This window comes from Nycticebus coucang, chromosome 12 (genome assembly GCF_027406575.1).
Source record: "Nycticebus coucang isolate mNycCou1 chromosome 12, mNycCou1.pri, whole genome shotgun sequence".
Classification (NCBI taxonomy): domain Eukaryota; kingdom Metazoa; phylum Chordata; class Mammalia; order Primates; family Lorisidae; genus Nycticebus; species Nycticebus coucang.
In genome coordinates this window covers 13,142,457-13,169,840 of record NC_069791.1, presented here as the reverse complement: position 1 = coordinate 13,169,840, position 27,384 = coordinate 13,142,457, and the positions used below count along the sequence as shown (strand labels likewise).

Here is a 27,384-nt window from a genome sequence, read left to right as displayed (position 1 = left end):
CCCATGGAAGAAGGGGAGCCATGGCAGGAGGGGTGATAACGGGGAGTCACAGAGGGCAAGGGGGAGACAGAATACAGGGGTGCATGGCAGAAGCCAAAGGCATTGCAAAGGCATTTTGCAGGGGTGAGGCCTGTGGGGACAAGGAAAGATACTGAGAAGGTAACAGTGGGGGTGTGGGGGGGAGCAGAGGTCAGTGGATGAAGGGTGAGGTCAAGAGGGGTAAAGGGAGTGTCATAAGGGGAAAGTGGGGTCACAGAGGGCAGGAGAGCTCTCTGGGTGAAGGGCTGCTATAAAACAGCAACAGTATAACTTAGGTGCAGGCTGGAGCTCTTCTCTTCTGGGCCTGGGAACCCTCATGAGAATCAGATGAAAGGTCACTGAACCCCATCCCCAGAGGGCAAATATGCACATATGCATGCCTGGACTGTGGATGGGTTAAGACACCTCTAAAGAGCATCCATGCCCTCCCAGAGGCCCCTGGCACCCAACATAAGAACCCACCTGGTGGCTGTGGGAGGCCTGATCACTCAGGGTGCTCCCAGAGGCTCCCTTTCCCCACCTCCCACCCCCATCCAGGCACATTTCATCCTATTTTCTTTGTTCCCTGAAGAAAGCTGTAAGACCCCAAGGAGCTTGCCCTCCTCATCCAGCTTCCTCTCCAGGTCAATTGGGAATTTCCCTTTCCATCCCATGAGTTTCCATCACTTTATTTTGCAAAAATAGAAAACTCAGCAATATGCAATACAGCGGGGTGGAGGGGAGATGTAAACAGAGGAGAGGGGACAGCACCCTGACCCCCCCCAGAGAAAAAGGGGAGCCAGTGGGAATTTTATTTGGCAGCTAAATACAAACTTGGGATTGGAGAAAATGAAGGGTCACAGGGGCCCTGGGCTCCCCCACCCAAGACCCCTGGAGGAAGGGGTCAATTCCAGGGTGTAAACAAAAGCTAATAAATAAATAGAGGCTTCCTCTGGGTCAGGGCGGGATCAGCCAAGCAGCATCCCCCCTCCCTGGGTCAAGCTGCTCTTGGGGGTTCAAGGGTGAAAGGCACTAGGGAGAGAGGGATCCCCCAGCCCCTCTGTAGTGTAGGAGCATCCCTGGCCCATGGCTGAGATGGGGGCAAGAGGAGCCCAAGGCATGTGACAGGGCTGGGGGAGCAACTCATAATGGAGGGCATAGGGTAAACTCCACCCCCGAGCAAAGAGGTGCAGAATGGACCTGTATTTGTCCCTTTCACCCCAGAAATGCAAAGCCCAGGCTGCCACCACCTTGATCTGGCACAAGGATGGGGCACAGAGGGCAGCATGCACCCACCAGGTGCATCATATAGCATCAGGCACCAAGGGCAGGAGCAAGAGGGTGGGCTCAGCCCTCCCCCGTTTTACCCCTTTTTGTCTCTAGTGTTCCTGTTTGCTCCCAGAGGCCCAAGCACCTGGCAGAGGAGGGGTCTGTGGAATGGCAGGGTCTTCCTCCTGCCCTGGGGAGCCAAGGATCCTGCCATATGAAGGGCAGTGCTAAGATTTTAGAGTCCAAACCCAGCCTCACACCTCTGCCCTCTCTCCTGGTTTGAGCAGGGCAGGCCCCCAGAACTGGTGAGGGAGCCAGTTAGAACAGGAAGGGGATGAACACAGCAGCATCCCTGGAAACTTTGGCAAAAACAAGGAACTCATTGGAAGGGGTGGGGAGAGGGCAGAGCAGGTCCTCTACCAGTCACTAGTAGTGTCTGGGAGATGGTCAGTCTGCTACCTGGCGCCCCAACCCCACAGTGGGGGAGGTCAGGGGCCCTGGTCAGGTTGGGGACTTTGGCCTCTTTTGCCCTGGCCCCTGGGAGCCTCATGCTCGGTCTTGGCGTGGGGACCAGGCTGTGAGGAGTCATCCTCAAACATTTCAGGGTTTTCCAGCATCTCTCGAATCAGGGGAGGCATCGGGCCTGGAATCTCCATCTTCAGGGTAATGGCCCTTTCTGCTCCTGCAATGAAGAGGCAAACAGGCTCAGATGACAGACACATGTGGCCCTTCTTAGGACACCTCCCTAATGTTTTTCACCTGCCTTCTGACTCCCCTAAGGGGGCTCCCAGCATTTCTTTGTCTGAAGCTCACCTTCTTCCTTCTAGGTTCCTGGGTGCTACTCCTCTGCTGGGAAGCTCTCTACCTGGTCTTCTCTCCCAAGCCTACCAACTATTTATCCCTTTCTTTTTTTTTTTTTTTTATAGAGACAGAGTCTCACTTTATTGCCCTTGGTAGAGTGCTGTGGCGTCACACAGTTCACAGCAACCTCCAACTCCTGGGCTTAGGCGATTCTCTTGCCTCAGCCTTCTGAGTAGCTGGGACTATGGATGCCCACCACAACGCCCAGCTATTTTTTTGTTGCAGTTTGGCCGGGGCTGGGTTTGAACCCGCCACCCTTGGTATATGGGGCTGGCACCCTACCCACTGAGCTGCAGGTGCCGCCCTATTTATCCCCTTCTTTCAGGCTGTCCATTCAAAGGTCACTCTGTGCACAACTTCCAGCCCCACTCCCCAGCCACCTCCCTCTAATGTTCAGAGCTTGCCAGTTGTGTTCTTAATAACCTTTATAACAACAGCTAATATTTATCAAATGCTATGTTGCAGGCATCCTTCTAAACCAACATTGTCCAACAGAACTTTCTGCAGTGCTGGAAATATCTCCTCTGTCCAATACAGTAACCATTAGCCACATGTGGCTATTGAGCACTTGAAATGTGACTACTGTAACTGCAGAACTGAACTTATTTTTGTTTGTTTGGAGACAGAGTTTTACTCTTTTGCCCAAGCTGTAGTGCCATGGCATCAGCCTAGCTCATAGCAACCTCAAACTCTTAGGGTCAAGCCTCAGCCTCCTGAGTAGCTGGAACTACAGACGCCCACCATACCACCTGGCTAGTTTTTCTATTTTTAATAGAGACAGGGTCTAGCTCAGGCTCAGGCTGATCTTAAACTCCTGAGCTCAAGGGGTCCTCCTGCCTTGGCCTCCCAGAGGGCTAGGATTATATGAGCTACCACACCTGGACAGAACTGAATTTTAATTCAGCACAGTTCTAAGTATATTGTATGTATGTGTGTTTTTTTCTGTTGTTGTTGTTTTTTTTGTGTGTGTGTGTTTTTTTTTGTACAAGATGGGGTCTTGCTATGTCACCCAGGCTGGAGTACAGTAGCTATTCACAGGTTTTGCAGCCTGGAACTCCTAGGCTTAAGTGATCCTCCCACCTAGCTGGGCCTACAGGTGCTCACCACTGTGCCCAGCTGTACATGGTATATAAACTCATTTAGTCCTCACCATAACCTTATGAGGAGGGTATAGTACAGCCCAGTTTACAAACAGGAAAAGAAAGTACAAAAAATAAAGGAATTTGTCCAACATCTCCCATTACAGTCAGTCCCTGGGTTATGAATGAGATAGGTTCTGAAGTTTTGTTCTTGAGTTGAATTTGTATGTAAGTTGGAACAGGCGCCTTTACCTATTACCTGTAATGTGTCGATTGGATATTTGTAATTCAGGGACTTACTGTAATAGCCAATATCTGTAGGTGCAAGTGTACCTAAGTCAGATGTTTTTAACTCAGGGACTTCCTGTACTTGTATGTGGCAGAACTAGGATTCTGACGTAGGTCACCTGGCTCTCAATCACTCTGTTCTTGTCTCTGCCTGTCCACTGGTCTGACCTGGGAGACCAGCAGCTCTGGGAAGACAGAGGGGTTGCTGCCTCGTGACTAACCCTTAGTGCTGATGCCCCGGAGGTCGGTGATTTTCATGAGCATCCGTGGGAACATGTAGGGCTGGCTGGGCCGCCGGCGCCGGGCGTACAGCCTAAGGGCTTCCAGCAGCGGCTCCTGCAGCTTCTCCACTTTTTCAGGCTCCTCCAAATCCATGCGGTCTATGGGGACAAGCATGGTGGATTGACAGGGGAGGAGAAATGAGAAAGACACAGTGACAGGTAGCTGATTCCTAACTGGCCCTGCACTATGGGCCTCCAGGCCCCAAACTTTGTCCCATTAGCCACGTCCCTGTTGTCCCTGAGCCCTACTCAGGCTATTTCCCCTGTTCTCCCTGTACCTTCTCCCCTCAGCAAGGGGCTTTCTCTGGTAAATCATTCCTTCCAGAGTCCTATCTCTGTTCCAGTATCTAAGATCTCCTCTACTCCCCCTGGCTCTGCCTCTTTAGTGTCCTATTTTCTAGGCTGCTAGAAAGTCTGCACAGCATCTGAGAAGTGTGTGGATGGCACCAGGTGCAACAATCCCAAGGGAAGAGACCACCAGGTTTCCTGCAGAGTCAGAGGTCAGGTGTGCAGTGCAGTGTGGTGGGAAAAAGAGACCAAGCAGACGCCAGGGGGCGCCCCCGCACCTCCACAGATGAGGCAGATGGCACTGAGCAGCCCTGTCTCCGTGTCATCCATCTCCAGAGGCAGGAGCTGCCCAGCAAAGGCAAAGACCAAGTCTGTGAGGGGTCCGAAGCCAGCATTGTGCATCTGGGTCCGGTTCAGGGTCAGCCCATCTGAGAAGGTCATGGTGTCCTGCTCTGGGGTGTACCTTGTGCAGATCCGCAGCATCTGGATGTAGGGGAGGGGAAGGATTAGTGCTGACTCTGGGGACACTGTGCTGGAGGGGGTAGGGAAAACAGGGAATGAGTGGAAAGCAAGGAGAAGGTTAAGTCCCCCATTGAGTGCAGCCTAAAGCAGGCATGGAGCAGAAGGCAGAGGTGGAGGATTTGAGGCTTGGGGAGGGATGTCCTGAGAAGAAAAGACATCCAGAGGCTATGATCAAATCATAGGGGCAAGAGCTAAGACAAAAAGAGCTTAGGTAGAGGACATCTGACTCAGGGGCCCCAGTTGGCTGGGGCAGGATAGAATAAGGAAATCTTTACATGGCCAGGCCCATGGCTCATACCTGTAATCCTAGCACTCTGGGAGGCCAATGCAGGTGGATTGCCTGAGCTTAGGAATTCGAGACTAGCCTGAGCAAAAGCCAGATCCTATCTGTACTAAAAACAGAAAAACTAGCTGGGCGTTTGTGGCAGGCACCTGTAGTCCCAGCTACTCAGGAGGCTGAGGCAAGAGGATCACTTGAACCCAGGAGTTTGAGCTTGCTGTGAGCTATGATGATGCCATGGTACTCTACCCAGGGTGACAGAGTGAGACTGTCTCAAAAACTCATAATAAATATTAAATTAAATTAAATTAAATTTTTAAGAAAGGAAATCTTTGCACAAGTCAAGAACTGTTAAGGGGCTGAGCACAGTGGCTCAAGCCTGTAATCCTAGCACTCTGGGAAGCCATGGCAGGTGGATCACTTGAGCTTACGGGTTTGAGACCAGCCTGAGCAACAGTGAGACCCTGTCTCTACTAACAAATCAAAAACTGAAGCAAGAGGAAGGATCGTTTGAGCCCAAGAATTTGAGGTTGCTGTAAGCTATGATGCCACGGCAGTCTACCAAGGGCAACAAAGTGGTGAGACTCTGTTCCCCGCCCCCCCAAAAAGGAACTATTGGAGCAGCGCCTGTGGCTCAACGGAGTAGGGCGCCAGCCCCATATGCCAGAGGTAGTGGGTTCAAACCCAGCCCCAGCCAAAAACTGCAAAAAAAAAAAGAAGGAACTATTAAGGGTCTCAGATGAGGGCGGGTGAGGCTGTAACATGACACCCAGGGCCTAACTTACCAGGATGTCCAAGCAGGCAGCCTTAAGCAGAGTAATCTGGTCAGCAATGCTAAGCCCTGTAAAACCGGGCAACCGCTTGGCAAACTCCACGATCTTGATGATGCACTTGGTGGCCAACTCACTGAACTTGTCCCACAGCCCCAGATCCAGCTGTACCCGGTGGTCTGCACTAGAGTTCTGCAGCAGAAGTAGAAGGTTAGAATGCAAGATGTGGCCCACTTCTGGGGGCTATCCTCTCTGTTAATACCCCAAGCTCTCCCTTCTACATTCTGATGCCCTCCTTGTCCTTATCACCAGACCATAGCCTCCAACACAATCCACTCCCATCCCCCAGTCTCGTGAAGTGTGCCCTGCCCTCTTCGGGACTCTGCCCATTCCTCACCGTGGTGTATTTGCCCAGCTGGCAGAGCGAGGGGAAGGTCTCTTGATGGGCTTTGCTGACCTTGGTGATGAGCTCTTCTAACTGTGGGCTCAGCTCATAGCTGTCAGGTGACCCTTCTTCCTTTACCTCTTTCTTCTTCTTATTCCGGTCATTCCTCACAGCTTGGGAATGGAGGTGCAAGGAAAAGGTCAGGACCCTCCAACCCTCACTTTGGACATCTCTTACGCTAATTTAATGTGCTGAGTACTTATCATGAATGTCTATTCTCTGGTGCCCTAATTCATGCCTCAGTTTCCCCACCTTCTGCACTATTAGCTCCTATTCCTAAGCTGGCTGTCCCTGGCCCCACCCAGGGCCTGAAGCCCCTGTTCTCTCCCCAGCTCCATGTCTCCATCCTGCCCTTCCTGTCACCCTGCAGGAGCTGGGGGTGGGGGGAGCAGGATATGCAGGCGGCAGGATATCCACTTATAGCCTTGGCAGCACAATGGGGGGGATAGGGGAGGGGCCACCCCAGATCCATCTCTGGCTCAGTATGGGGAACAGAAGAGAAGAGGGCATTGGCAAGAGCACCTTCCCCATTTCCCCATAAAACAGGGGGAATGTGAGCCCCTATTCACCCATTCAGAGGAAGCTCTCAGGGAAGGGAGAATGGGAAAGGGTGGGGCCTCCCGGGTGAACAGAGCTAATCAAATAGGACTGGCCTGGGAGGTAGCACTCCAGGGCACCATAGGTCTCAGAGGTCAGGTAAGTGGGGGTGGACAGAAGAAAGAGGGTGGCAGTCACAAGGTGGAACAGGCCCCTGCCCAGGCCCTGGGTAGGAGCCTACCTTCCTTAGACATGCCCACTTCGAAGCACTTCTGCAGTCGGCAGTACTGGCAGCGATTCCTGGTCACTTTGTTGATAATACAATTTTTATCGCGGTGACATGTGTACACCATGTTCTTCTGGATGCTGCGGCGGAAGAAGCCCTGGAGTAGGGGGGAAGGGAGAGGAGAGTGCCACTGGAACAGGAGGATGGGAATACCAGCCTCTCATAGGCTTTGCAGGTTGCCCCAGGTCTGACCGAATCAGTTAACTGCCTATGTGCAGAGCCACCTCCTCCCATTCCTAGCACCTGTGTCCCTGCTCTCTGATCTTACCCAGGTAATTCTGGACCCCCATCCACCCACCCCCACCATGTACACACCTTGCAGCCTTCACAAGAGCTGACCCCATAGTGGTAGCCAGAGGACTTGTCATTGCACACGAAGCATGGCTTATAGACCCGAGGAGGCGGAGGGGGCGAGGGCGAGCTGGGCACCATCTCCTCTGAGCTAGTGCTTTGTGTCTCCACCGCTGGGGAGGAAGCAGTGATGTGCAGGTCAGGAGAGAAGGGCACCACAGACCTCCAGGCCTCCTCACCATGCAGACCCCATGCTTGCTTCTTCCTGTGGCCTAGTGGTAACAGTCATCACTACGACAGTGTGCTATTCCTGCAACCAGGTACAGCCCCACAGTAAATACTCCTAGAATCCCCTGAACAGCCACTATTACTAAAGCTTGTCATAAGTGTATACCCCCCCCAACAAGTCGGGCCAACTTCTCCACAATAATGCCTATATGACAGTTTGATTCTCCAGATTGCAGACCAAGGCCATCCTGGAAATTAACTTCTCTAGGCTTCAGCTCCCCTAACAATAAGGTGGGTGAGTGGAAGGGTCAAGCTGCAGCTCTGAACTGTCTAGTCACTCCCTGTTGCTTTGGCAGCTCCTTGTCAGGTAGTCTACTTTCCACTATCCTCCTCTCTATGGGGCAACAGATCTGGGGGAGGAGGCAATCTTAGCTACCTGTAGCTGGCACCCAGCCCGGCTGAATGACTTGCTGGGATACTGAGTAGTTAGAATAGAACTTCATTATCTCAGGTAGTACAGGGCAGATAATGTTTATGCTTTTCCCTCTCATATCACCCCCCAAAATAACCACCAAAGTCCTTTTCTCCAGAAACCACTGAGACAGTGGAGCAAATGGGACACAGGATCAGGATTGGAAATTAGAGGATACACAACAGCCTTATCTCACACCTGAAGAAGCCAAGGCCAAGAGAAAGGAAGGGACCAGCTCAGTGCCACACTGCCATCCCCAGCACATGGTAAGACCAAGGCTCTCAGGTTCTCTGATTAGATCTAAGTCAGAGCAGCTGGGGAAAGGGAAACTTAGATATTTACTCAGATCCTCAGGTCTAGAGGGGGGTGTAGCAAACCAAGAAGTGAGATGACAGTGGGTAAACAGGGCTGATGGGAGAGGACTCATTTTTGAACCCTCTCTGAGCCTATGTCTTTACACTTAAACTGGCTCCAATGAAAATATCTGATTGCAGGGTGACACCTGTGGCTCAAGGAGTAGGGCGCCGGTCCCATATGCCAGAGGTGGTGGGTTCAAACCCAGCCCTGGCCAAAAACCACAAAAAAAAAAGAAAAAGAAAATATCTGATTGCAGCTCAAAGCAGCCCCACAAGGTACAGGGAGCACACCCTCTATTCAAGAGGCTGCTGGATATGTGTGTGTGTGTCTAATCTTCAGAGGCTAGGAAAATCCATAAACTGTTCAACCTGTAGGACCTGTTGCCCAAACCTACAGGGCCCAAGTAATGCAAGAGATCCCTAAGACCCTTCCTAAGGAGTGTTCCATGCGTCCCCCTCATGAATACATCTTTCCTTCTAACCCTCTGCAGCCCACCTGGTCAGAAGCCCCTCCCCCCCAAGTCAGAGAGGGGAAGGAATGCCCAGGATGCCAGGGTTCCAGGCTAGCTACACCCACCCCCCCAGGAGGGAAGCCCTCCCTCTCCCCAACACACACAATTAGCATAAGAATCCTGCTGGAGTGAGATTCCTCAATGAAAAAAGAGAGAGAGGAGAGGAGGAAAGAAGGGTGCCAGGAGTCAATTCAAGACTGTGGGGGGGGGGTGTTTCTGGGGAGGCTGGTGCTGAGAGATGTGGGAGGGCTGGAATGCCTTTCTGGACCTCTCCTCCATCTTTAGGCCTACCACAGTGCCCTCCAAGGGCATGTGTTCTGCCCGAGGTCTGTGCCGGGGTGGTGCTTGCTCTGGTGCTGACGCCCTCCCTGCCCGCAGAGCGCAGCCTCATTTCCTCTTTTGCTTAAGGACCTGGGCGCGGTCAGACTGGCATGAGGCAGTGCCAGCCAATTATAAGACTGGGGGCCTTGGAGAGACAGGCCCGGGGGCAGTTTTCCTGTCTATGTGGTACTGTACCACCCCCATCCCCTGAGCCCTGAAGTGCAGCCCAGTGCCTCTGAGGTCAGTCCTTAGGTAGAGTGTCCCAGGCTGCTCCAATCTTACCCTCTCACCAGCCCGGAGCTGAGACCCCACCACCGAGATGCTGCTCCTGGGCTAGTCAGGGGCCCCTGCTGGGGAGGAGGGGGGTAGGCTCTGGGTTTTTCTCCTTTTAAAAGCCCAAATTGCTGAAATTGAGGAAATTCCTGGCCAGGCTGAGCGGAGCTTCAAACAAACTCTTTATAACCGGCTGTAAATGCTCCCAGCTGCGAGGCCCAAAGCTGAGCAGCCTAGACTCACAATCTAGCACACACCTCCTTGGAGACACACACACTCTCACAGATCAACACACAGGGCACCAAAGCAGGCATATTAACAATGGGCTCCAATAATCCTGACCAGATTCTGGTACAGAGGAACACATAGATAAAATAAAGACATACTCCAGCCACGCTGTGGAGGTAGACCTACAAGGCACACAAGACACACAACACTCAGGACTTGGCCACATATTTACTAAAGCACTGTTCTACCCCTCAGACAGACACCCCAGCCTGCCAACACAGCACACCAATGCCGCCAAACAGACACAAACACACCATCCAGCCCTTCTCTCTAAGCGACTTTCCCCTCTCAAAGTGTATGTGGCAAGCCTGATGCTGGCTTTGTGTGCCCACCAGGACCCTAGAGGCCCAAATTACTGGTCCAAATTAAAATGCAAAAACCATACAGCCAGTCAAGTCCAAGGGGCTTCCATGGACCTAAAAAGAATTTAAAAAGTCAAGGCCCCTCTCCAGGTCCCAGAAACCCTTCCTGGAAGATTCCACCTCAGTACCCCCCACTACATACTCCTAGTCCCCATCCTATTGGGCAATGAGAGGAAGGTTAAAAATTCACAGGGATTTAGTGCAAATAGTTCCATGCTTTTTCCGCGGTTTAAATGGCACACTTCCAATTCTTGCCCCATGCCACCCCAAAGTATGATCCCGTTTGCCACCTCCCTCCTGCAAGTCTCCCATTTGTTAAATCTGAGCAGCTCTGCCCTGAAACCAAAATACTAAAAAAAAAGAAAAAAAGAAAAACCTAACTTGTAAACAGCGCTGCCGAGTGCCAAGGAGCGAGGCGCGTTGGCGGGGGCTCAGTGACCCGGCGTGCGCACTCCCCCAGCGCCCTTCGCCGCGCCTGCGCCCGCCCCTTCCGCGCGTGCCCCCAGTCCCTGGTCCCCAGCCGACCGCACCTCGGCTGCGAGCGCATCCCAACCTCATCCCAACCCCGGGTAAATTTGGGGGGTGTTCGAGGCTCTCCTCCCGGCCCCTACCCACACCCCACCCCCGCCAGGCACTGCAGCCCAGGCTTCAAAGCTGCCTCTCATCTGGACTTCATTTTTACTGCCTCTCAGTCTTCAGCTTTTTATTACTGCTCTGGAAAGGGGTTCCAGGGCCCCAGACCTGGCATCTCCCATTTCACAGAGGGGGAAGAAGCGTATTTGGGGACCCAGTAGTCCTGCTGTCACCTCCCAGCCACCCCCGCCACACACAGACTTTGCTTTAAACTTTTCGCTTCCTGCTGAAGTTGTGTGTGTTAGAGTCATGGGAAAAAGTCATCTCTGCATATAGTAGTGGAGTCGTTTCCAAACGTTTCTTTTTTAAATTGGGGGGCTGGGGTGGGAAGCATAGCCCAGCCTTCTCCCTCTTGAGTGTACAACCCCTTCGACACTAGACAGGAACACACAGGATGCACTCTGATACACAGCACTTTCCAAAACCGCCCCCGCAGCCACGCAGGGGCACACGCCCTCTCGGCCTCACGACACCAACATCCCCATACCAGCCATGTGGAGCTGCCAACGCTGTCGGAGGGCGACAGTGGTGGGGAGACCCCCTACTCTCACATCTACACCACCCAGGCAAAGCGCTGCACACTCCAGTGATTCACATACTGTGTAAATAATATTTTTTACACTCCCAACTTTCCACAAGGACTTTACAAACGCCACCCACAGTCCTGGGTGCCATATCCCTCCGGGGCCAGGGACCTGAGGGCACAAACTACTGACACACCTCAGTCTCTCCCTATCCTCAGGAACTCTGGAGTGGCATCAACCACAGGTCCTAGCTAAACACCCACCATAAAAACCACACACACTCCAAACATTACTGCACACACGCAAAGGAGACGCTGAGGCCCCCACGTTTAAAGGGCCAGTACCTCTCACAGAAAGGGCCAGAATCTCCGCTTGCACCCCAGTTCCTCCCTTTACGAACAGAAAGAGCAAGTCCCAGTTTTTCCTGCACCCCACACCCCAACTCCAGCTCAGAGTACCTACATTGCAGACTGGCGGTTTGCGGCCAAGCAAAAGACTCAAGTCCAACGAAACAGGAGCCGCCGGTAGCTCTGCGCAGCATGCCGGCCCCGGGCCCGGCCGCCCCGTATAGCCGTCGCGGACCCGGGGCAAACGATTCCATGCAGTCGTACATCGCGACCCGGCTTGGAGGGAAGCTGGGTGCTAGGAACACCAAGGACCCGCAGCCGATTCCCCCTCCTCCCCCGGCGGCGCCCTGCTCCTGCGGGGGGGAGGGGGAGGGCTAGCATAGGGCGCTAGGCTGCATGCGGGGTAAGGGGTGGGCGGGGAAGAGGGGGATCCCCAGCAGGGGAAAGGGACTGGGCGGGGCGCGAAGCCGGGGCTGCAGCTTCAGCCTCAGTCCAGCTTACTCTGGGCGCCTCAGCAGCAAGCACTGGGAGACCTTTTGTAAAAGCGAAGCCCGGAGGGGTAGGGGGTGGGGCTTGGAGAGAGAAGGGGGCCGGGCACCAAGATGAGCAGAGCTGAGAGTGGAGCGCACACACAAACACATACGTACACTCGCTCCGCAGCGCGCGCGCTTGCTTAGACACACATCTGTGCATGCATTTATCTTGGCAGGCACCAAGCATTTGCAAATATGCAATAGTGCACATGTATGTCTGCACGCTCATAAAATCATAAGTGCACACTATTGTCCAACAAACCTAGCTCGGGAGAATGCTTGCAAGCATACTTTCCATAGCCCAAAGGCTTTACACGCATTTGCACTTAGGCGCGTGCCCAGGTCTGGGTAGGGGGAAGGGAGTTTTTCCCCTCCCCCACACCCTCTCTTTTTTACACGCGTCAATACAGGGGCGCGTTGATGACGGGGGAAAAGAGAACGTGGAGGTCCGCCGCAGCTCTCCCAGGGTACTGGACCTGCACTACCTCCACCCCTCTCATTCCCAGGCCTGACTCCTCCCTCTCCCTCCTTGCGCGCGCGCGCGCGTCGGAGCCGAACAGTACATTCCTGCGGCTCAGCGCGCACTGCCTCCTCCTTCCTTCCCGTTCTCCCCACCCCTTGTCCAAGGGCCGGAGCGCGCTCCCGCCGTGAACTCTCCGGGAACCCCCCTCGGGGCGGGTGGCCGGGCGCGCTCACCTCCTCCTGACCCGGCCCCGCCCCACCCCGCCCAGGCGGTCTCCAGCGCCGCCGCGGAGTCCCCCCGCCCGCTCCAGCGCAAGCGAGAGTCTACCCCTCCTAGCCTCAGCTGTCCTCCCTCCGTTGCGTCCCGGGCCGCCTCCTTCCAAATCCCCGAAGCCCCATCCCGCGACCGACACTCCCTGAGTGCCTCGCCTCTCTCAATGCCTCTTCCTCAAACCTGACCTCACTTTGAGAGCACAAAACTACCCCCCAAACCGTCCCTACAGTGCCAATTGTGCCTCAGATGAAACTGCCCTCCTGAGTGCCAACTCCCCTCTCCCGGAGTTTCTATGGTGCCAACTGTCCCAAAGTGCCAAGTGCCCCCTCCGCAATTACGGCCCCTCCTCCTTAGTGTCACACTGAGTGCCCCTCAGATCTCCAAGGGGTGCCACACTGCTTCCTTGGTTGCCCCTTCCCGCACTGAGCGCCCTCGCCTGGCGGAGAAGCGGGTGAGAGGGGCGGGGGGGAGTGGGGTTGGCCACGTCAGAAGTTTGCCCTTGCCCGGTCGAGCCGAATCGGGGACCCTGGCCCCGAGACAGCGCCAGTGGCGGCGACTCCCGGAAACCGCCCCCTCCCCCGCGCCCCGCCCGCCTGCCGCCCGGCTGCCCGGCTGCCCGGCGGGCCGGCCCAGCCGGCTCTGTCAGCGCAGCTCACACGAGGAGCGCCGGGGGAGCGGGAGCGGCGCCCGGCCCGGCCCCTTCCCCCGCCTGGCGGCTGTGGCTGGGCCAGGGCGGAGCGCGCTTTTCTAAGAATCTGTTGTACCGGGTGGGGGGCGCACTGGGGTGCCGCGGGAGTGGGGCGCCTGTTGGAAGAATACAGCAGGAAGGGGTGCCACAGTAGATGGGGGAAGGCGCGGAGGAGGGACCAGGGTGGCTGCCAGGGACGGGGGTGGGGGTGAGGACTGGGAAATAAGAGCCTGACTGTGGATTGGGTGGGGGGAAACTAGGATGGCAGAGCTGACTAGGGGGCTTGAAGCAGGAAAAGAGAGAGAATGCAATACTCTTTCCAACCCACTGTGAGCTCCTCCCCCCGTGCCCCAACCCTTAGCGCCCCATTTCAAATGTAGCCACCCCAAAAAAAGAAAAAAGAGGGGATAGGTTTTTGAATCCGAATCTGGCCAGCGGCAAAAAAAATTAAGTGCAAAGTGGGGAGTACCCCCAAAACAAGGGAGGAGGACCTTTGATTAGTCAACTTCAGGCTGTCAGGCTCCCCCTTCCTCCTCCAAAATCCGAAAGGTCTCAATTAAGTCAGGCCTGCCTGGTTGGTAATTAGAACCAGAAGTGGCCAGGCCAGAGGGAGGGGGGTTGGGAGGAGGGCACAAGAGGAGTGGGGGGAGGGCTCCAGGAAGCCATGAGTCCTCACTAGCCCCCCTTTCTCTTCACCAGACGCACCCCACTCCTCCTCACCCCATCAGTGTGTTTTTCCCAAGCATTGCAGGGAAGGGGGGGACCTTAGGACCAGACCTACCCTTCCCATCAACCCCAACCCCCATTCTAGACAGACAAGTGGAGCCTTAGGGTGAAGGTAAGAGGTTGGGGGATACAGTGCCCCTTCTTTCCCCCAAAGTCCCCCCAGCCCTTATTGCAGCAATTAGACCCATTAGCCTTCTAGCATTTCATGGGAACCAGATGTTCTCCACCAGCCTGGTGGGAGTATGAGAGGGGCTGCTGCCTGACTCACCCCCTTCTCTCTGAGCCCCACCACCAGGGCACATCCCCTCCCAGCTAGAGCCCCACAAAGGCATGGTCCCAGAGGCAAAGAGGAGTGCACCCCTCCCCCACTACCGAAGCCATAGCACTGGGATTCTTGCATGGTCACCCCTCCAAGCCCCTACCACTCTGGCAAGGATGAGTTTGGCTAGGACAAGCAGGAGTAGGGGACAGCAAAATCCTTATCCACTCCATTCTCCTACTTCAGCCACCTTCTGCATGGGGCTTTAGGATAACTGGATCTGAAGTCCTCATGCTAACTTCTCCCTTTTTTCCAAAACCTTCCCTCAAAAAAACTGAAAAGGGGGCATTTCAAGTAAAGCAGGTCCTGCCCAGAAGGGAAGTCCCAACTAGGAGTCCCACCTGAAGGGCAATAGGAGGGGCTCTCTGGAGAAGGAGGCAGCAGAAGAGCGGGAGAATAGGGAGGTGCGAATGCAGAACAGGGCCCAAGGCAAGACGTGAGGAGTGAGGAGCGCTGGGCAGGATGGGGGCTGGGACCGGGTAGGGGGCCAGGAGAGGGGGGTGCAGCCCGGGCCCCAGCGGCGGCTTGCCCAGCTCCCCCCGCCGAAGAGGTTTCCTGTTGCAATCAAAGCCCCGTTTGTGTCGGCCTGGAGCTGGAGCCGGAGCTGGAGGAGGAGAGACCGGGTGGGGAGGAGAAAGGAGGCAGCCGGCTGGGGCTTTTTCCTGGAGGAGGCCTCGCTGCCATCCACCAGCCACTCTTACCCGCCTGCTAGTTCTCCCTGCCTCTGTGTCTGAACCTTTGGGCCTGCATTGCTGACCCTCATCTTCCTTAATTCTATGAGGCTCTCTTTTTCAGTTTCTTATAAGTAGGACTCTTCTCCCTGTGCCAGCCTGCCTGCATTTTCTCCATGTGACTTAGTGCGGTGATCTGGGCTCCTTGTCCTAGGGACAATGGCCCCATGGCCACAGTAGTGACACAAGGTTCAGAGGAAAAGCTGGGCTGGGTCCTCAGGACCTCAGCCCTCCTCAGGAGGGGGAAAAGGGCAAGGCTTCCCTTCCCTCTATCACATTCTGTTCCCTGAATGAACCAAATATGTAGCACACCAGCATTCACAAACTTGGAGCTGCACAGGGACACAGACAACAGGGTTGCATACACATACATGGGCATACACACACACACCCTCTGCTTTCCATGTGCACAGGCCTGTGCTTGCCCAGGCAGCTCATGCTCCCCTCACGTCTCCCCTCCTCTACCATGGGGCTCTGAGACACCTGCCTAACCCCTTCAGGCCTCTGGAGAGCCCCAAGAAATGGTGTAAGACTTCCCTTCTCAAAAAGGATATCTCCAAGTTGCCAGAAACCTAGCAATATAATCCAAAGCCAGCCCTGGGGAGAAGTGCCAGGCTCCTTCACAGACCACCTTCTGTGCCTTAATATAGGAGAGGGTAATGAGAGAGGTACAGACTCAGAGGGAGTATGGCTTTGATATCAACTCTAGGTCTCTAATCTCTCTCCATTATATGGTCCCAGCCAAAAAGAAGGACATCAGCTCAGAGAAATGAGAGAGGGTGCTTTCTCACCCTTCGGCCACTCTGCTACTCTGGAGTTTACCAGACTCCAGAATCCTTTCCTTTCCCCTCTGTCTCCTTCTGAACTACCACTAGGTGCTGTGTGTCCCACCTCCACTTCAGCTGTGTAGAGACCCACCTCCAAGCCTTCTCCTTCTCCCCCTCTCTCTCCTGCCACCTCCCTGCCCAGACCTGTCCCTCAATGGTAGCCTAGCCACACCCTCCCCAGCTACCTGCCCTGGTTCTGGCTCCTCCTTAGATTTCTCCTTTCAGCCTCCCTCCTTCAGAACAGCTTTTGGGGATGGATCCGAACCTGACCACTTCCCCTACCTTGGCCCCATTTTGAACCCTGACCTTGATGTCAGTGTTTCCAGAGCACAGGAGCAAAAGGAGAACTTCCCTAGGACTGACCTCTAGCTCTCAGCATTCTCACACTATATTCTCTTTCTCCTCTCCCTCTTTACTCCAGCTCCTTTAGTTGCCGCTCCCAGATCCTGGGAAAATCAAGTCCCAAGAGGTTAAGTGGTATGGTTCTCTGCAAGGAGTACATTTATGTGGGGAGGGTGATTTCTTCCCACTTCTCCAGGGCCCTAGGGCAGATTCATGGGGTGAAAATGAGGTAGGAGGAAGCCCAGTTGAAGTTTCCAAAAAGGGGGCTTTGTGCAATCTTGTTCACCTGCATGCCACTCAAATAACCCCTGTTGGACTACAGACGTGCCACTGGCAGGCCTGACCAAACACCAGACACACCGTCAGCAGCCCTATTAAATACCTCGTCGCCCCTCACACTGACTCTTTGTTGCATGCAGTAGAATTCTGTATGTGAGCAGAGTCCCAGGGAGATGCTGTGTGTACCACACAACTGCATATGGTCTAGACACACACACACACACACACACCCCTTCTCCGTATGAGCACACTCTTTCCAATGGAGCTGCCAGCCCAGTCTAGTCACCCCTTTCACATACACATAGCCCTCTGACTGCCCCCTCCTGGAGGCAGAAGTCCTTCCCGTCTACCTCAGTCTCTGCATAGTGCTCTAAAGGATATGTCTTGAGCCTTTTGTCTTTCCCTCTCTTCTCTGTCTCTCTGAAATTGCTTCTTCCCTCTCCCTTACCAACCTCCCTCCTTCCTTCTTTCACTTGCTGACCCTTTCTGACCCTTTCTCACATGCTGGGCCCAGGAGCACAACTCCCCACAGCTCATGTCACCACAACCTGTAATGGCCTGGCCAGGAAGAACAACTACCAAGTGGAAGGAGAGGAGTCCCAGGGAGTGGAAGAGAGGCCCCAAACTTGCCTGCTGTCAGCACTCAAAGGCTTAACCCAAAGAGGGCAGGCTTGGGGGACAAGTAGGGATCTGTGCAGCAAGTGGGCACCATGCCAGACCTAGAGGCAGGGGAGGAGTCCAGAACCCACCTGGTTGGAGAGGATGCTTCTGGAACACCCTTACAACTCTCCAGATTACTTATGGTATAAGTGCCACCTTCTTTGTGGCTGTTCCCATTTTCTCCAGAACCCAGGAGAGTCTCCTGACCCTACACATCCTTGGGCACCTGGCACTACATTTCTTTCCTCTTTTTGCAGTTGCAACCTAATTCAGAACAATTTCACCTCTTGATTACAGAGCTAGCTAGACTCAGCCTGACTCCCCCCATCTCCCAACTGCATGTAGGCAGCAGCCTTAGACCGCACCATACTCATCCTTGGCTGCCCACTAGCTCGTGCTCCTCTCTGCTAGGTGACTGACTCAGGGGCAGTTTTAGATCTCCCAATTTTCATCCTGCTACCTACTTATACTATTATATGTTTGCACATTTCCACAAAGTCCACATCCAAACCCCCTCCTCATCACCACTACTACTTTCCATTACTCACCACTACTCCATTAGACCAAACTCACATCCCCTGCCTACCTTTCTAACTGGGATGCCAATTTTCTACACCATCTACCCTCCAAATGACCTTCTGTTTCCATTTGCCCCCATCCCCCAAGATCCCTGAGACTCACATAGAGAGGCCATCTCCTTGGGGAGGTCAGGTTGGCCCAGGCCCCGGAAGCTAGGGCTCAGCATCTCAAAAGGTGGAGACCCCCTGAGTGTCCCTGGGAAGGCAAAGGGGAAGCCTGCCCCTGGGTAGCCAGATCCTGGCCCCAAGGCACCAGCTGCGAAGAGTCGCTCCTTATTGGTGGCCATGGCAGCTGCAGTGTGGAAGTCCCAGGAGGTCTGCAATGGGCGGGGGAGGTTTTCAGCCACAGCCCCCGCCCATGCCCACTGTCCCAGCCTGGGGGACTCCGTGCCCACCCTGCCTGGCCTGCCCACTGGGTCTCCAGGAGTCCTAGGGAGAAAGAAAGGGAAAGAAAAGGTGAGAACATGATCACTTTGAGGTTCCAAGCCCCATGACCCTCTCCCAGTTGGAGACTTCTCTCTTGTGCTGCCAGGTTTATACTGCCCTGGCTCAGGGCCCTTGCAGTGTGGTAGAAGAGGTAGGGTAGGGGGTTATGGTTACGCAGGCTCCAAGACTCTCTCCAGATTAGCTCAAGGGGAGGGCAAACTGATGTCCCAAGGTGCATGATGGTCTAAGGACTTCTTGGGAGAAGACTCCTAGACTGAGAACTGGTCATCAAGCCCAAATGAGCTAGTGCTCCTCTCTTGCTAGGTGACTGACTCTGCTAGGTGACTTGACAGGATAGGTAATCTTGTCAAGTAGGAATTATGATTTCCATTTCATAATGAGGAAAATAAGGTTAAGTGACTGGCTTAAGGTCACATGGCTAAAAGTGGTGGAGCCAAGATTCTAACTCTTTACCATTCTGGAGAAAGTAAACATATCTTTGTTATGACTTTGAGGCCCTGCACCTATCTGGAGAGGAGCAGGGGTATCCAATATTGTGGATTCTCTAGGCCACAATGGAAGAAGAGTTATCTTGGGCCACACTTTAAATATACAAACACTGGCCCCGCGCCTGTGGCTCAAGCTGCTAAGGTGCCAGCCACGTACACCTGAGCTGGCAGGTTCAAATCCAGCCCAGGCCCGCCAAACAACAATGATGGCTGCAACTAAAAAATAGCCAGGCGTTGTGGCAGGCACCTATAGTCCCAGCTACTTGGGAGGCGGAGGCAGGAGAATCGCTTGAGCCCAGGAGTTGGAGGTTGCTGTGAGCTGTGATGCCACAGCACTCTACCCAGGGTGACAGCTTGAGACTCTGTCTCAAAAAAAAGAAAAAAAAAATACATATATATATATATATATACATTATATACACACAAACACTAAGGAAAGCTAATGAGCAAAACATAAAAGGTCTTTGCACAGTATATATATATATATATATATACTTTTTTTTTTCAGTTTGGGCCAGGACTGGGCTTGAACCTGCTACCCCCACCTCCTTGAGCCACAGGTGCTGCCCTTTTTTTTTTTTTTTTTTTTGTAGAGACAGAGTCTTACTTTATGGCCCTCGGTAGAGTGCCGTGGCCTCACACGGCTCACAGCAACCTCCAACTCCTGGGCTTAAGCGATTCTCTTGCCTCAGCCTCCCGAGTAACTGGGACTACAGGCGCCTGGCTATTTTTTGGTTGCAGTTTGGCCGGGGCTGGGTTTGAACCTGTCACCCTCGGTATATGGGGCCGGCGCCTTACCGACTGAGCCACAGGCGCCGCCCCCTTTTTTTTTTTTTTTTTGAGAGAGAGAGTCTTACTCTGTGCTCTGGCTTGAGTGCCATGGTGGTGTCCTAGCTCATAGCAACCTCAAACTCTTAGGCTCAAGCGATCCTCTTGCCTCAGCCTCCCAAGTAGCTGGAACTATAGGCATGCCCCACAACACCCAGCTAGTTTCTTCTGGTTTTTAAGTAGAGACAGGGTCTCACTCTCGCTCAGGCTGGTCTTGAACGCCTGAGTTCAATCCTCCTGCCTTGGCGTCCCAGAGTGCTACGATTATAGTCATAAGCCACCATGCCAGGCCTATCTGTGAATAATTTTCATGATGTCTGCCACCAAAGATAAACAAAAACTCTTAACATAGTCCACATGAAGGTTGGACACACCTGGAGGAGCACAGATTCTAGACTACCTGAATTGACAGGCTCTCCACTTGTTCACTGTGGGACTGTAGGCATGCTACTTTAATCTCTCTGCGCTTCAGTTTCTTCACATGTCATTTGGGAATGATAATAGGGCCATTTATCATAGGTAAAGTATTAAGGGTAATGTAGGGCACATTCTAAATGCTGTGTCTCATATTATTTTGCTTTGTACCTTTTTTCTCCATACCTATCTTTTAATTAGCATTCTGTCTTCCTCAATACTCCTTCCAGTTTTCCCTCCCAGTTCTTTCTCTGTCTCCAATTATCCTCACTTCCTAACCTCTCTTTCTTCCTCATGCCTTCAAATCCACAGGTGTTGATGGAACCTCATCATCCCAGCAGGACGCCAAAGAGCTCTTCTCCCTGTCTTCAGGTTACTTCTTTCTCCACCTTCTTTTCTTTTCTTCTTTCTTCTTTTTGAGACAGAGTCTTACTTTATTGCCCCCACCCCACCCCCAGTAGAGTGCTGTAGCATCACAGCTCACAGCAACCTCCAACTCCTGGGCTTAGGTGATTCTCTTGCCTCAGCCTCCCTAGTAGCTGGGACTACAGGCGCCCGCCACCACGCCCGGCTATTTTTTTTTTTTTTTTGTAGAGACAGAGTTTCACTTATGGCCCTCGGTAGAGTGCCGTGGCCTCACACAGCTCACAGCAACCTCCAACTCCTGGGCTTAAGCGATTCTCTTGCCTCAGCCTCCTGAGTAGCTGGGACTACAGGCGGCCACCACAACGCCCGGCTATTTTTTGGTTGCAGTTTGGCCAGGGCTGGGTTTGAATCCGTCACCCTCGGCATATGGGGCCCGCGCCTTACCGACTGAGCCACAGGCGCCACCCTCTCCACCTTCTTTTCTTTTTTTTTTTTTTTTTTTGTGATTTTTGGCCGGGGCTGGATTTGAACCCACCACCTCCGGCATATGGGACCAGTGCCCTACTCCTTGAGCCACAGGCGCCGCCCTCTTTTCTTTCTTTTTTCTTTTCTTTTCTTATTTATTTATTTATTTTGAGACTGAGTCTTACTCTGTCACCCTGAATAGGTCACCATGGCATCATCATAGGTTAGTACAACCTCAAACTCTTGGGCTTAAGATCCTTTTGCCTCAGCCTCCCAAGTAGCTGGGACTACAGGTGCCCACCACCATGCCCAGCTAGTTTTTCTTTCTTTTCTTTTCTTTCTTTTTTTTTTTTGTAGAGACAGAGTCTTACTGTACCACCCTCGGTACAGTGCCGTGGCGTCACACGGCTTACAGCAACCTCTAACTCTTGGGCTTACACGATTCTCTTGCCTCAGCCTCCCAAGCAGCTGGGACTACAGGCACCCGCCACAACGCCCGGCTATTTTTTTGTTGCAGTTTGGCTGGGGCTGGGTTTGAACCCGCCACCCTCGGCATATGGGGCCGGCACCCTACTCATTGAGCCACAGGTGCCGCCCTCTTTCTTTTTTTTTTTGGGGGGGGGAGACAATCTCACTTTATCACCGTAGGTAGAATGCTGTGGCATCATAGCTCACATCATACCAACCTCAAACTTATAGACTCAAGCAATCCTCTTGCTTCAGCCTATGGAGTAGCTAGTACTATGGGAGCCCACCACAACACCAGCCTAGGTGTTTTTTTTTTTTTTTTTAGAGAGAGAGGGTCTCTCACTCTTTCTTAGGCTGGTCTCTAACTCCTAAGCTCAGACAATCCACCTACCTCAGTCTCCCAGAGTGCTAGGATTACAGGTGTGAGCCACCACAACAGGCCATTCCACCTTCTTTTCATTCTCATCTCTGTGTTCCCTGCTTTTGGGGAGCTCTCCTTGTATCTTCTTCTCCCCAAATCTCTTCCCTCTGAGATTTTTTTTTTTTGGAGGGGGAGAATAGAGCCCTCGGTAGAGTGCCACGGCATCACAGCTCAGAGCAACCTCTAACCCTTGACTTAAGCGATTCTCTTGCCTCAGTCTCCCAGGTAACTGGGACTACAGGCACCTGCCACAACGCCCGACTGTTTTTTGTTGGCAGTTGTCATTGCTGTTTAACTGGCCCAGGCTGGATTTGAACCCTCCAGCTCCGCTGTATGTGGCTGGTGCCTTAACCATTGTGCGATGGGCACTGAGCCCCCTCTTGAGATTTTTTTTTTTTTGTGGTTTTTGGCCGAGGCTGGGTTTGAACCCACCACCTCCAGCATATGGGACTGGCACCCTATCCCTTTAGGCCACAGGTGCCGCCCCCCTCTTGAGATTTTTAACCTGAGCCTTGGAGAGGGTAAGAAGAAGGAGGCAGAGAGAGGAAACAGGAATCCTAGGGCTAGGCAGGTGGTTCCTCTCCTGATCCTCTGACAAGGGAAAGGTTGGCTTTCCCAGGGCCTCAGAACTACCCACATCCCTAGGTAGTAAGTGAGCCAGGGAACCCGCACCAGCCAGAAACATAACAGAGTGATATGAAGAAGGGCAGAAAAGAACCGAGAGAGTAAACACAGAGGGACTTCAGGGTAGGCAGGTTCAGAGGTAGGTGATGAGTATTTCTGCATCTCTTTCCATCAATATTTGCTTCTAGGATCACTACTTCTCAGTCTTTCTACCTTCTTTTGTTGTTGTTGTTTCCTATCTCTCATCTACCTTGGCCTTCAAGCCCCTGAGGGTAAATGGTCATGGAGGTTATAGGAACTCAAACTCCACCACCATCACTCTTTACTCAGCCCTAATGCATGAAGCTACCCCTCATCAAGCACCAGGTACACCCCTTCACCCTCAAACTTGTTAGTCACAAGTCTCTCTAGGCCCTAAAAGTCTGAGCTCCAAGCCCCCAGGGTCCCTCCCCTTTTCTTTCCTGAATTCCCTGAAGTCCTTATCCCTGGTTAAGTTCAGATGGAGCCAGGAGTCCAGGGGCCCCTAAGGCCCCTGGGCCACAGCCCAACTGGCCAGGCCACATTCCAAATGGATTAACCCCTCCCATGCTAAGGGTGAGAGAAGCTACTAGGGGTTTCCCCAACCCCTCTGTTGTGTTCCCCAATCTTGGCTTAGACTGGGAAGATGGCACTCTGCCTTAGCCCTCTTCGTCTATGTTTCCCATCTACAAATGGGAAACTGAGACTGTGGGTAGGGCAGGAGCACTTAAGTGGGAGGGGTTCCACAAAGGAATACTCAACTCTTGATCTTTACTAAGGAATAAGACTGGAAATGAGCCAAGGACAACCCCACTCTCCCTGGCCTTCCTCTTATTTTGCCCCAGAGAGGGGATTGGGAGTTGAGTGAGGAGAAGAAGGGAGCAAAGATTCCTCCCATTTCTGAGCTCTGGTCCTCTGCCTTGGCTGGGAAAAGAAAGGGAGGGTCTTAAATCCAGAGTAGAGAAATGGACCAAGGAATTGAAGGCAGTTCAGAGTAACAGAAAATCCTAAACTAGAGCCCCAGATTCCTTGGCTTTTTGGAGGACCAGTGGAAGGGAGAGGACACTTCTTTCCTCCCAAGATGCCACCTCAGATGGCAGAGAAGGAGGAATGACCCAGGGGAAAGGGGCTCTTACAAAGCTGCTTCTCTTAGAGCTGAGGTGGAGTTGAGGGGAGGGCATGGATGAAGGGGGCTGCCGGATGGAGGGGGGTGCGTCTCCCTGCTGCCCTACCCACTGCAGAGCCTGAACAAAGCTGCTCTTGTCGGCTGCTCTCCACCCTCTGCCCCCCTCCCCTCTGTATAAACACGACCACCTTTTTCCATGACCCCATCTCCAGCCTGGGCAGAGAACCCAGGCATCCTTTGCTCTAGCCTGGGCCCCCAGCCTGCTCCCCAGGAGGCCAGCAGTGGGACAGGTTTCCTTGGCCACGTGCCACCCTTGGGGGAGTCCAGACCCTTTAGTTCCCACCTCTCATCCCCAGGTGCCCTCCCTCTACCTCACTAGCCCCAGGGAGGGGCAGTGCCCAGGAGGCAGGCAGGCAATGCCAGTGGAATGTGTGTGGGCATCGGAGGGCACGGGCAGGGTGGGGTAGGGGGGGAACTGGAGGTGCCAGTTAGGTGGCTTTCTGAGCCAGGGTGGGGGTGTGCCTGGGTGGGGGGGCGTGCCCTGTGCTGCCAGGTTCTAAGCATGGGTGTGTGTCTGTGTCTGTCTGGGATATCCAAACCCTAGGCACCCTGTACACATTAACCGCTCCCCTCCACTGTCTTCTCTCCACTTGTCTCATGGATTGGGAACACTGGCTGTGGTCCTCAACCTCAACTCAGCATCTGAAGAGGGACCGTAAGAGCAGGAGCCTCAGACTTGAGGATTGGGATTCCAGCTGCCCAGGACATGAGAGCTAGAGGGTGACAGTCATCTCAGTCTTGTCTTGCCCTACAGACCCCTACTTGGGCTTCCCTGCTCCCAATACCAACAATCACTATGCATATGCTCACCCTTTGGCCACCTGCTGAGAGACTCCCTTCTATATACTGGGTCAGGTTGAGGGGACTGGGCTGTAACTGCTAAAGACAAAGAGGGAGCATCCATAGGATTCCTGGGTCCCTGTCCTAGTCTTCCTGTTCTTCCTCCACTCCATTTGGGATCCTCTCAAGAATACTCCAGAGGAGCCCCCTACCTTGATTGGAGGAGGCCAAGACTCACACCTGTGGCTAGGGACATGTCAGAGGGACCAGCATTCCAGTTCAAAGAAACTCACAGATCCCTCTTCTACCCACTTGTCTCTCCAAACTCCTGGACCCAGAAAGCCAGGGTCATTTGCCTCTGGACCCTTTCCTGGCCCTTCTCATTCCAAGCTATGCCATTCCATTGGGGAAGGAGAAATTTGGACCAGCCTAGAGCATAGAATCCACTCCTCGGAGCCCCAAGGGAACAGGGGTAGTTGGATTGTCTCTCCCCACAGGAGGAAACTGTCTTTCCTCACATTCCAAGCACAAAAGTAGAAAGATAAATGCCTCCTGACTGAAGACTCTTCCCCAAATGCTCTCCCTCACTATTCACCAAATGAAGGGCAGATAATCCAGCCCATCCCCATTCCCTTCCCACATAGGGGCTGACCCCAAGTCCGGGCAGAAAGTCCCACTCAAGCCCAGCGGACAGCCTGACCAGTCTCGGAAGAGAGGGAATAAACTGGTGTCGCTCCTCAGCGCCCCCTCCCCCAGCCCACCTCACCGGAGGACCCAGGCGTCCGCGGGCGGGAGAGCCAGTTTCCTCGCCTGACTCACCTGGAGGGGGAGGGAGGGGGAAGGGAGGCCGCGGAGCCCCGAGGTCCCGGCGTCGGGCGGTCTAGGGGATGCAGCGTCGCAGTGTCAGGGGCTCCTGGTAATGGGGGGTTCTGGGGGGGGCACGGCTCTAGGCTGGGACTGTCCCGGGGCCTCTCGGAGCCCGCCCGCCCACGTGACCGCCCCAAAATATCCGACACATTTTCTCCCAAACCGCACACTGACTCTGCAGGCGGGGACACGGAAAATATTTTCTTTCTTTTTCTCCCTCTCCACCCCACCACCTCCCTCCCTGCCCGGCTCCCTCCTCCCCCTCCCGCCCTCGCTCCTCCCTCCCCTCGCTGCCTGCCCCTGCCCGGCTCCCTCCTCGGTGCCCTGGGGCTGGAGGGATGGGGCGGGAGGAGGCGGGGCGGCCCGGGACGCCTGGGTCTCTGCCCCTCCCATTTGCTAGGCTTCCTTGGCTCCATCCCCTGGGAGCCGGCAAGGCTGGCAGTGGAGGTCAGTGTCCTGCCCTCGTGATGCCAACCCTTTCTGTCTGGCACTTTCCCCCTTCCTGCCATTTGGGGGGACTGACTGAGTTGTCTCTGGCCGGGCTGTGGTTCTTGGAAGCCAATCTCTGGTGCCTTCCCAGAGTAGGCAATGAGAACTATATCCATGTCCTCCCAGGGGTGTAGTGATGGGGCAGGAACTTGCTAGAGCAAATGCCCCTGTCATTACGCTTAGCTCAGCCTTTACTGGAGGGTTAAAGTAGTCTCTCCTTTGGTAGACTGTCTTCCTACCCCAGACAGTCCTTTGGTCCCAGCAGCACACTGGTTTAACAACGGGGGGTGTGTGGGGGTCTGGGTGGGAATGCAGTGGAGATTTGAGTATGCTGAGGCCTGGCTCACAGACCTCCTCTCTCTCATTCTGCCTGGAGTAAGCTGTAGGAGTGACCATGCCTGGGTCTCTGGCTGTCCGTGTTGTCCCCACCTTTAGGCTTGGATTTGGAGGGGAAGAGGCTGGAGAGGAGGGCAGGAGGAGCTGTCGCTGCGTGTGGGAGGAGACTTGGGTTGGGTATGAAGGGAGAAAGCCCAGGCAGAGGGCGTGTGTGTCTGCCTCAGCCAGCACCAGCCTGCCTGCCTGGTAGATGCGCCACGAATGTTGTTGACTCTGGGTCTGTGTGTGTGCGTTTGTGTGACTCACGTGTCCAAAAGTGCCCAGAGTCAGTGTCTGTTTGACGGGGACATTTTCTGACTTCAACGTGGTTAACACGTCAACTCTAGAGTGAGAACCCAGTGGTTTCACTCTTCATTCTCCTGAGGATAGTGGGAGAGAAAATAAAGGACCTGAACTCAAAGTTCTGTGCTAACATCCCAAACACTCCCACAAGGACTGGGGTTGGGAGTGAGAAGGAGGAAGAGGGAAGCGCATTGTAGAGGCTGAGCTGCTAGTAGGCCGGAAAGATATATCCAAAGGACCCTACCCAGCAAGCAATGCTCATAGAATGGCCAGCACCTGGGACATGGGCTCCTGGGTCACATCACATTTTCCATACTGCAATTACTCTGCTCTGTCCTCAGTGTCTCCCTCGGGGCCAGGTATCCTCCCTCCTGGGAAAGGCCACTTTTGGTAGTCAGAGTCAGGTGAAGGAGGAGGAGAAAGAAGAGGCATGGGCATGCTGTGGCCATCTTGGGAGAACTCAAAAAAAATGTCAAGGGGGGGGCGGCACCTGTGGCTCAGTGGGTAGGGCGCCAGTCCCATATGCTGGAGGTGGCAGGTTCAAACCCAGCCCCGGCCAAAAAAAAAAAAAAAAAAAAAATGTCAAGGGGGTGCAGACAAGCCCTCCCTTTTGATCCAGGGGTAGGAAGAGCTGGGAATAGGTACTCCAGGGTCTCATCCCCAGGTGGCCTGGCTGCTGTTGATTTTTGCTCAGTTACCCAGGGAGCAGGTCTCAGCAGTGTGGGAGGGGCGGATGTCAGGGAGTTGGACCCAAACGTCCAGGCTGGGGTGGGATGGTTCCTCGCAGCCTGTGTGGCAGGGATCCTGCCAAGAGGCAGCAAAGTTAACCCCTCCTGCTCTGCCATGGTGGTTGCTGGGGGAAGGAGGGTGGACCCAGCTGCGGTTTGGGAATATG

The 27,384-nt window shown here is 53.9% G+C and overlaps 1 protein-coding gene across 5 annotated transcripts; it reads right to left on the bottom strand.

The window, feature by feature from the left end:
* Positions 1 to 691: 691 nt before the first annotated feature.
* RARG (retinoic acid receptor gamma) lies at positions 692 to 25,514 on the bottom strand. Of its 5 annotated transcripts, none has more exons than XM_053557259.1 (9): positions 25,275 to 25,514; positions 18,054 to 18,379; positions 7,240 to 7,388; positions 6,880 to 7,021; positions 6,054 to 6,214; positions 5,672 to 5,848; positions 4,363 to 4,567; positions 3,737 to 3,895; positions 692 to 1,969 (listed from the first exon to the last, which is right to left on the bottom strand). In XM_053557259.1, the coding sequence occupies exons 2-9, from the start codon at positions 18,235 to 18,237 to the stop codon at positions 1,776 to 1,778; spliced, it is 1,371 nt and encodes a 456-aa protein (XP_053413234.1). In that variant the 5' UTR covers positions 18,238 to 18,379; positions 25,275 to 25,514; the 3' UTR covers positions 692 to 1,775. The 5 variants fall into 5 exon arrangements, with proteins under 5 accessions (XP_053413234.1, XP_053413235.1, XP_053413239.1 ...); XM_053557260.1 differs by having other exon boundaries at positions 18,054 to 18,267; positions 25,275 to 25,502; XM_053557264.1 differs by lacking the exon at positions 18,054 to 18,379 and having other exon boundaries at positions 25,275 to 25,500.
* Positions 25,515 to 27,384: the final 1,870 nt, after the last annotated feature.

Excerpts from the sequence above, each read along its gene's own strand:
- RARG (XM_053557259.1), bottom strand. The coding sequence starts at position 18,237 with ATGGCCACCAATAAGGAGCGACTCTTCGCAGCTGGTGCCTTGGGGCCA. Across the intron at positions 6,215-6,879 it reads AGTGGGCATGTCTAAGGAAG|CTGTGAGGAATGACCGGAAT; the intron begins GTAGGCTCCTAC and ends TCCATTCCCAAG. Across the intron at positions 5,849-6,053 it reads AGCTGGGCAAATACACCACG|AACTCTAGTGCAGACCACCG; the intron begins GTGAGGAATGGG and ends CTTCTGCTGCAG.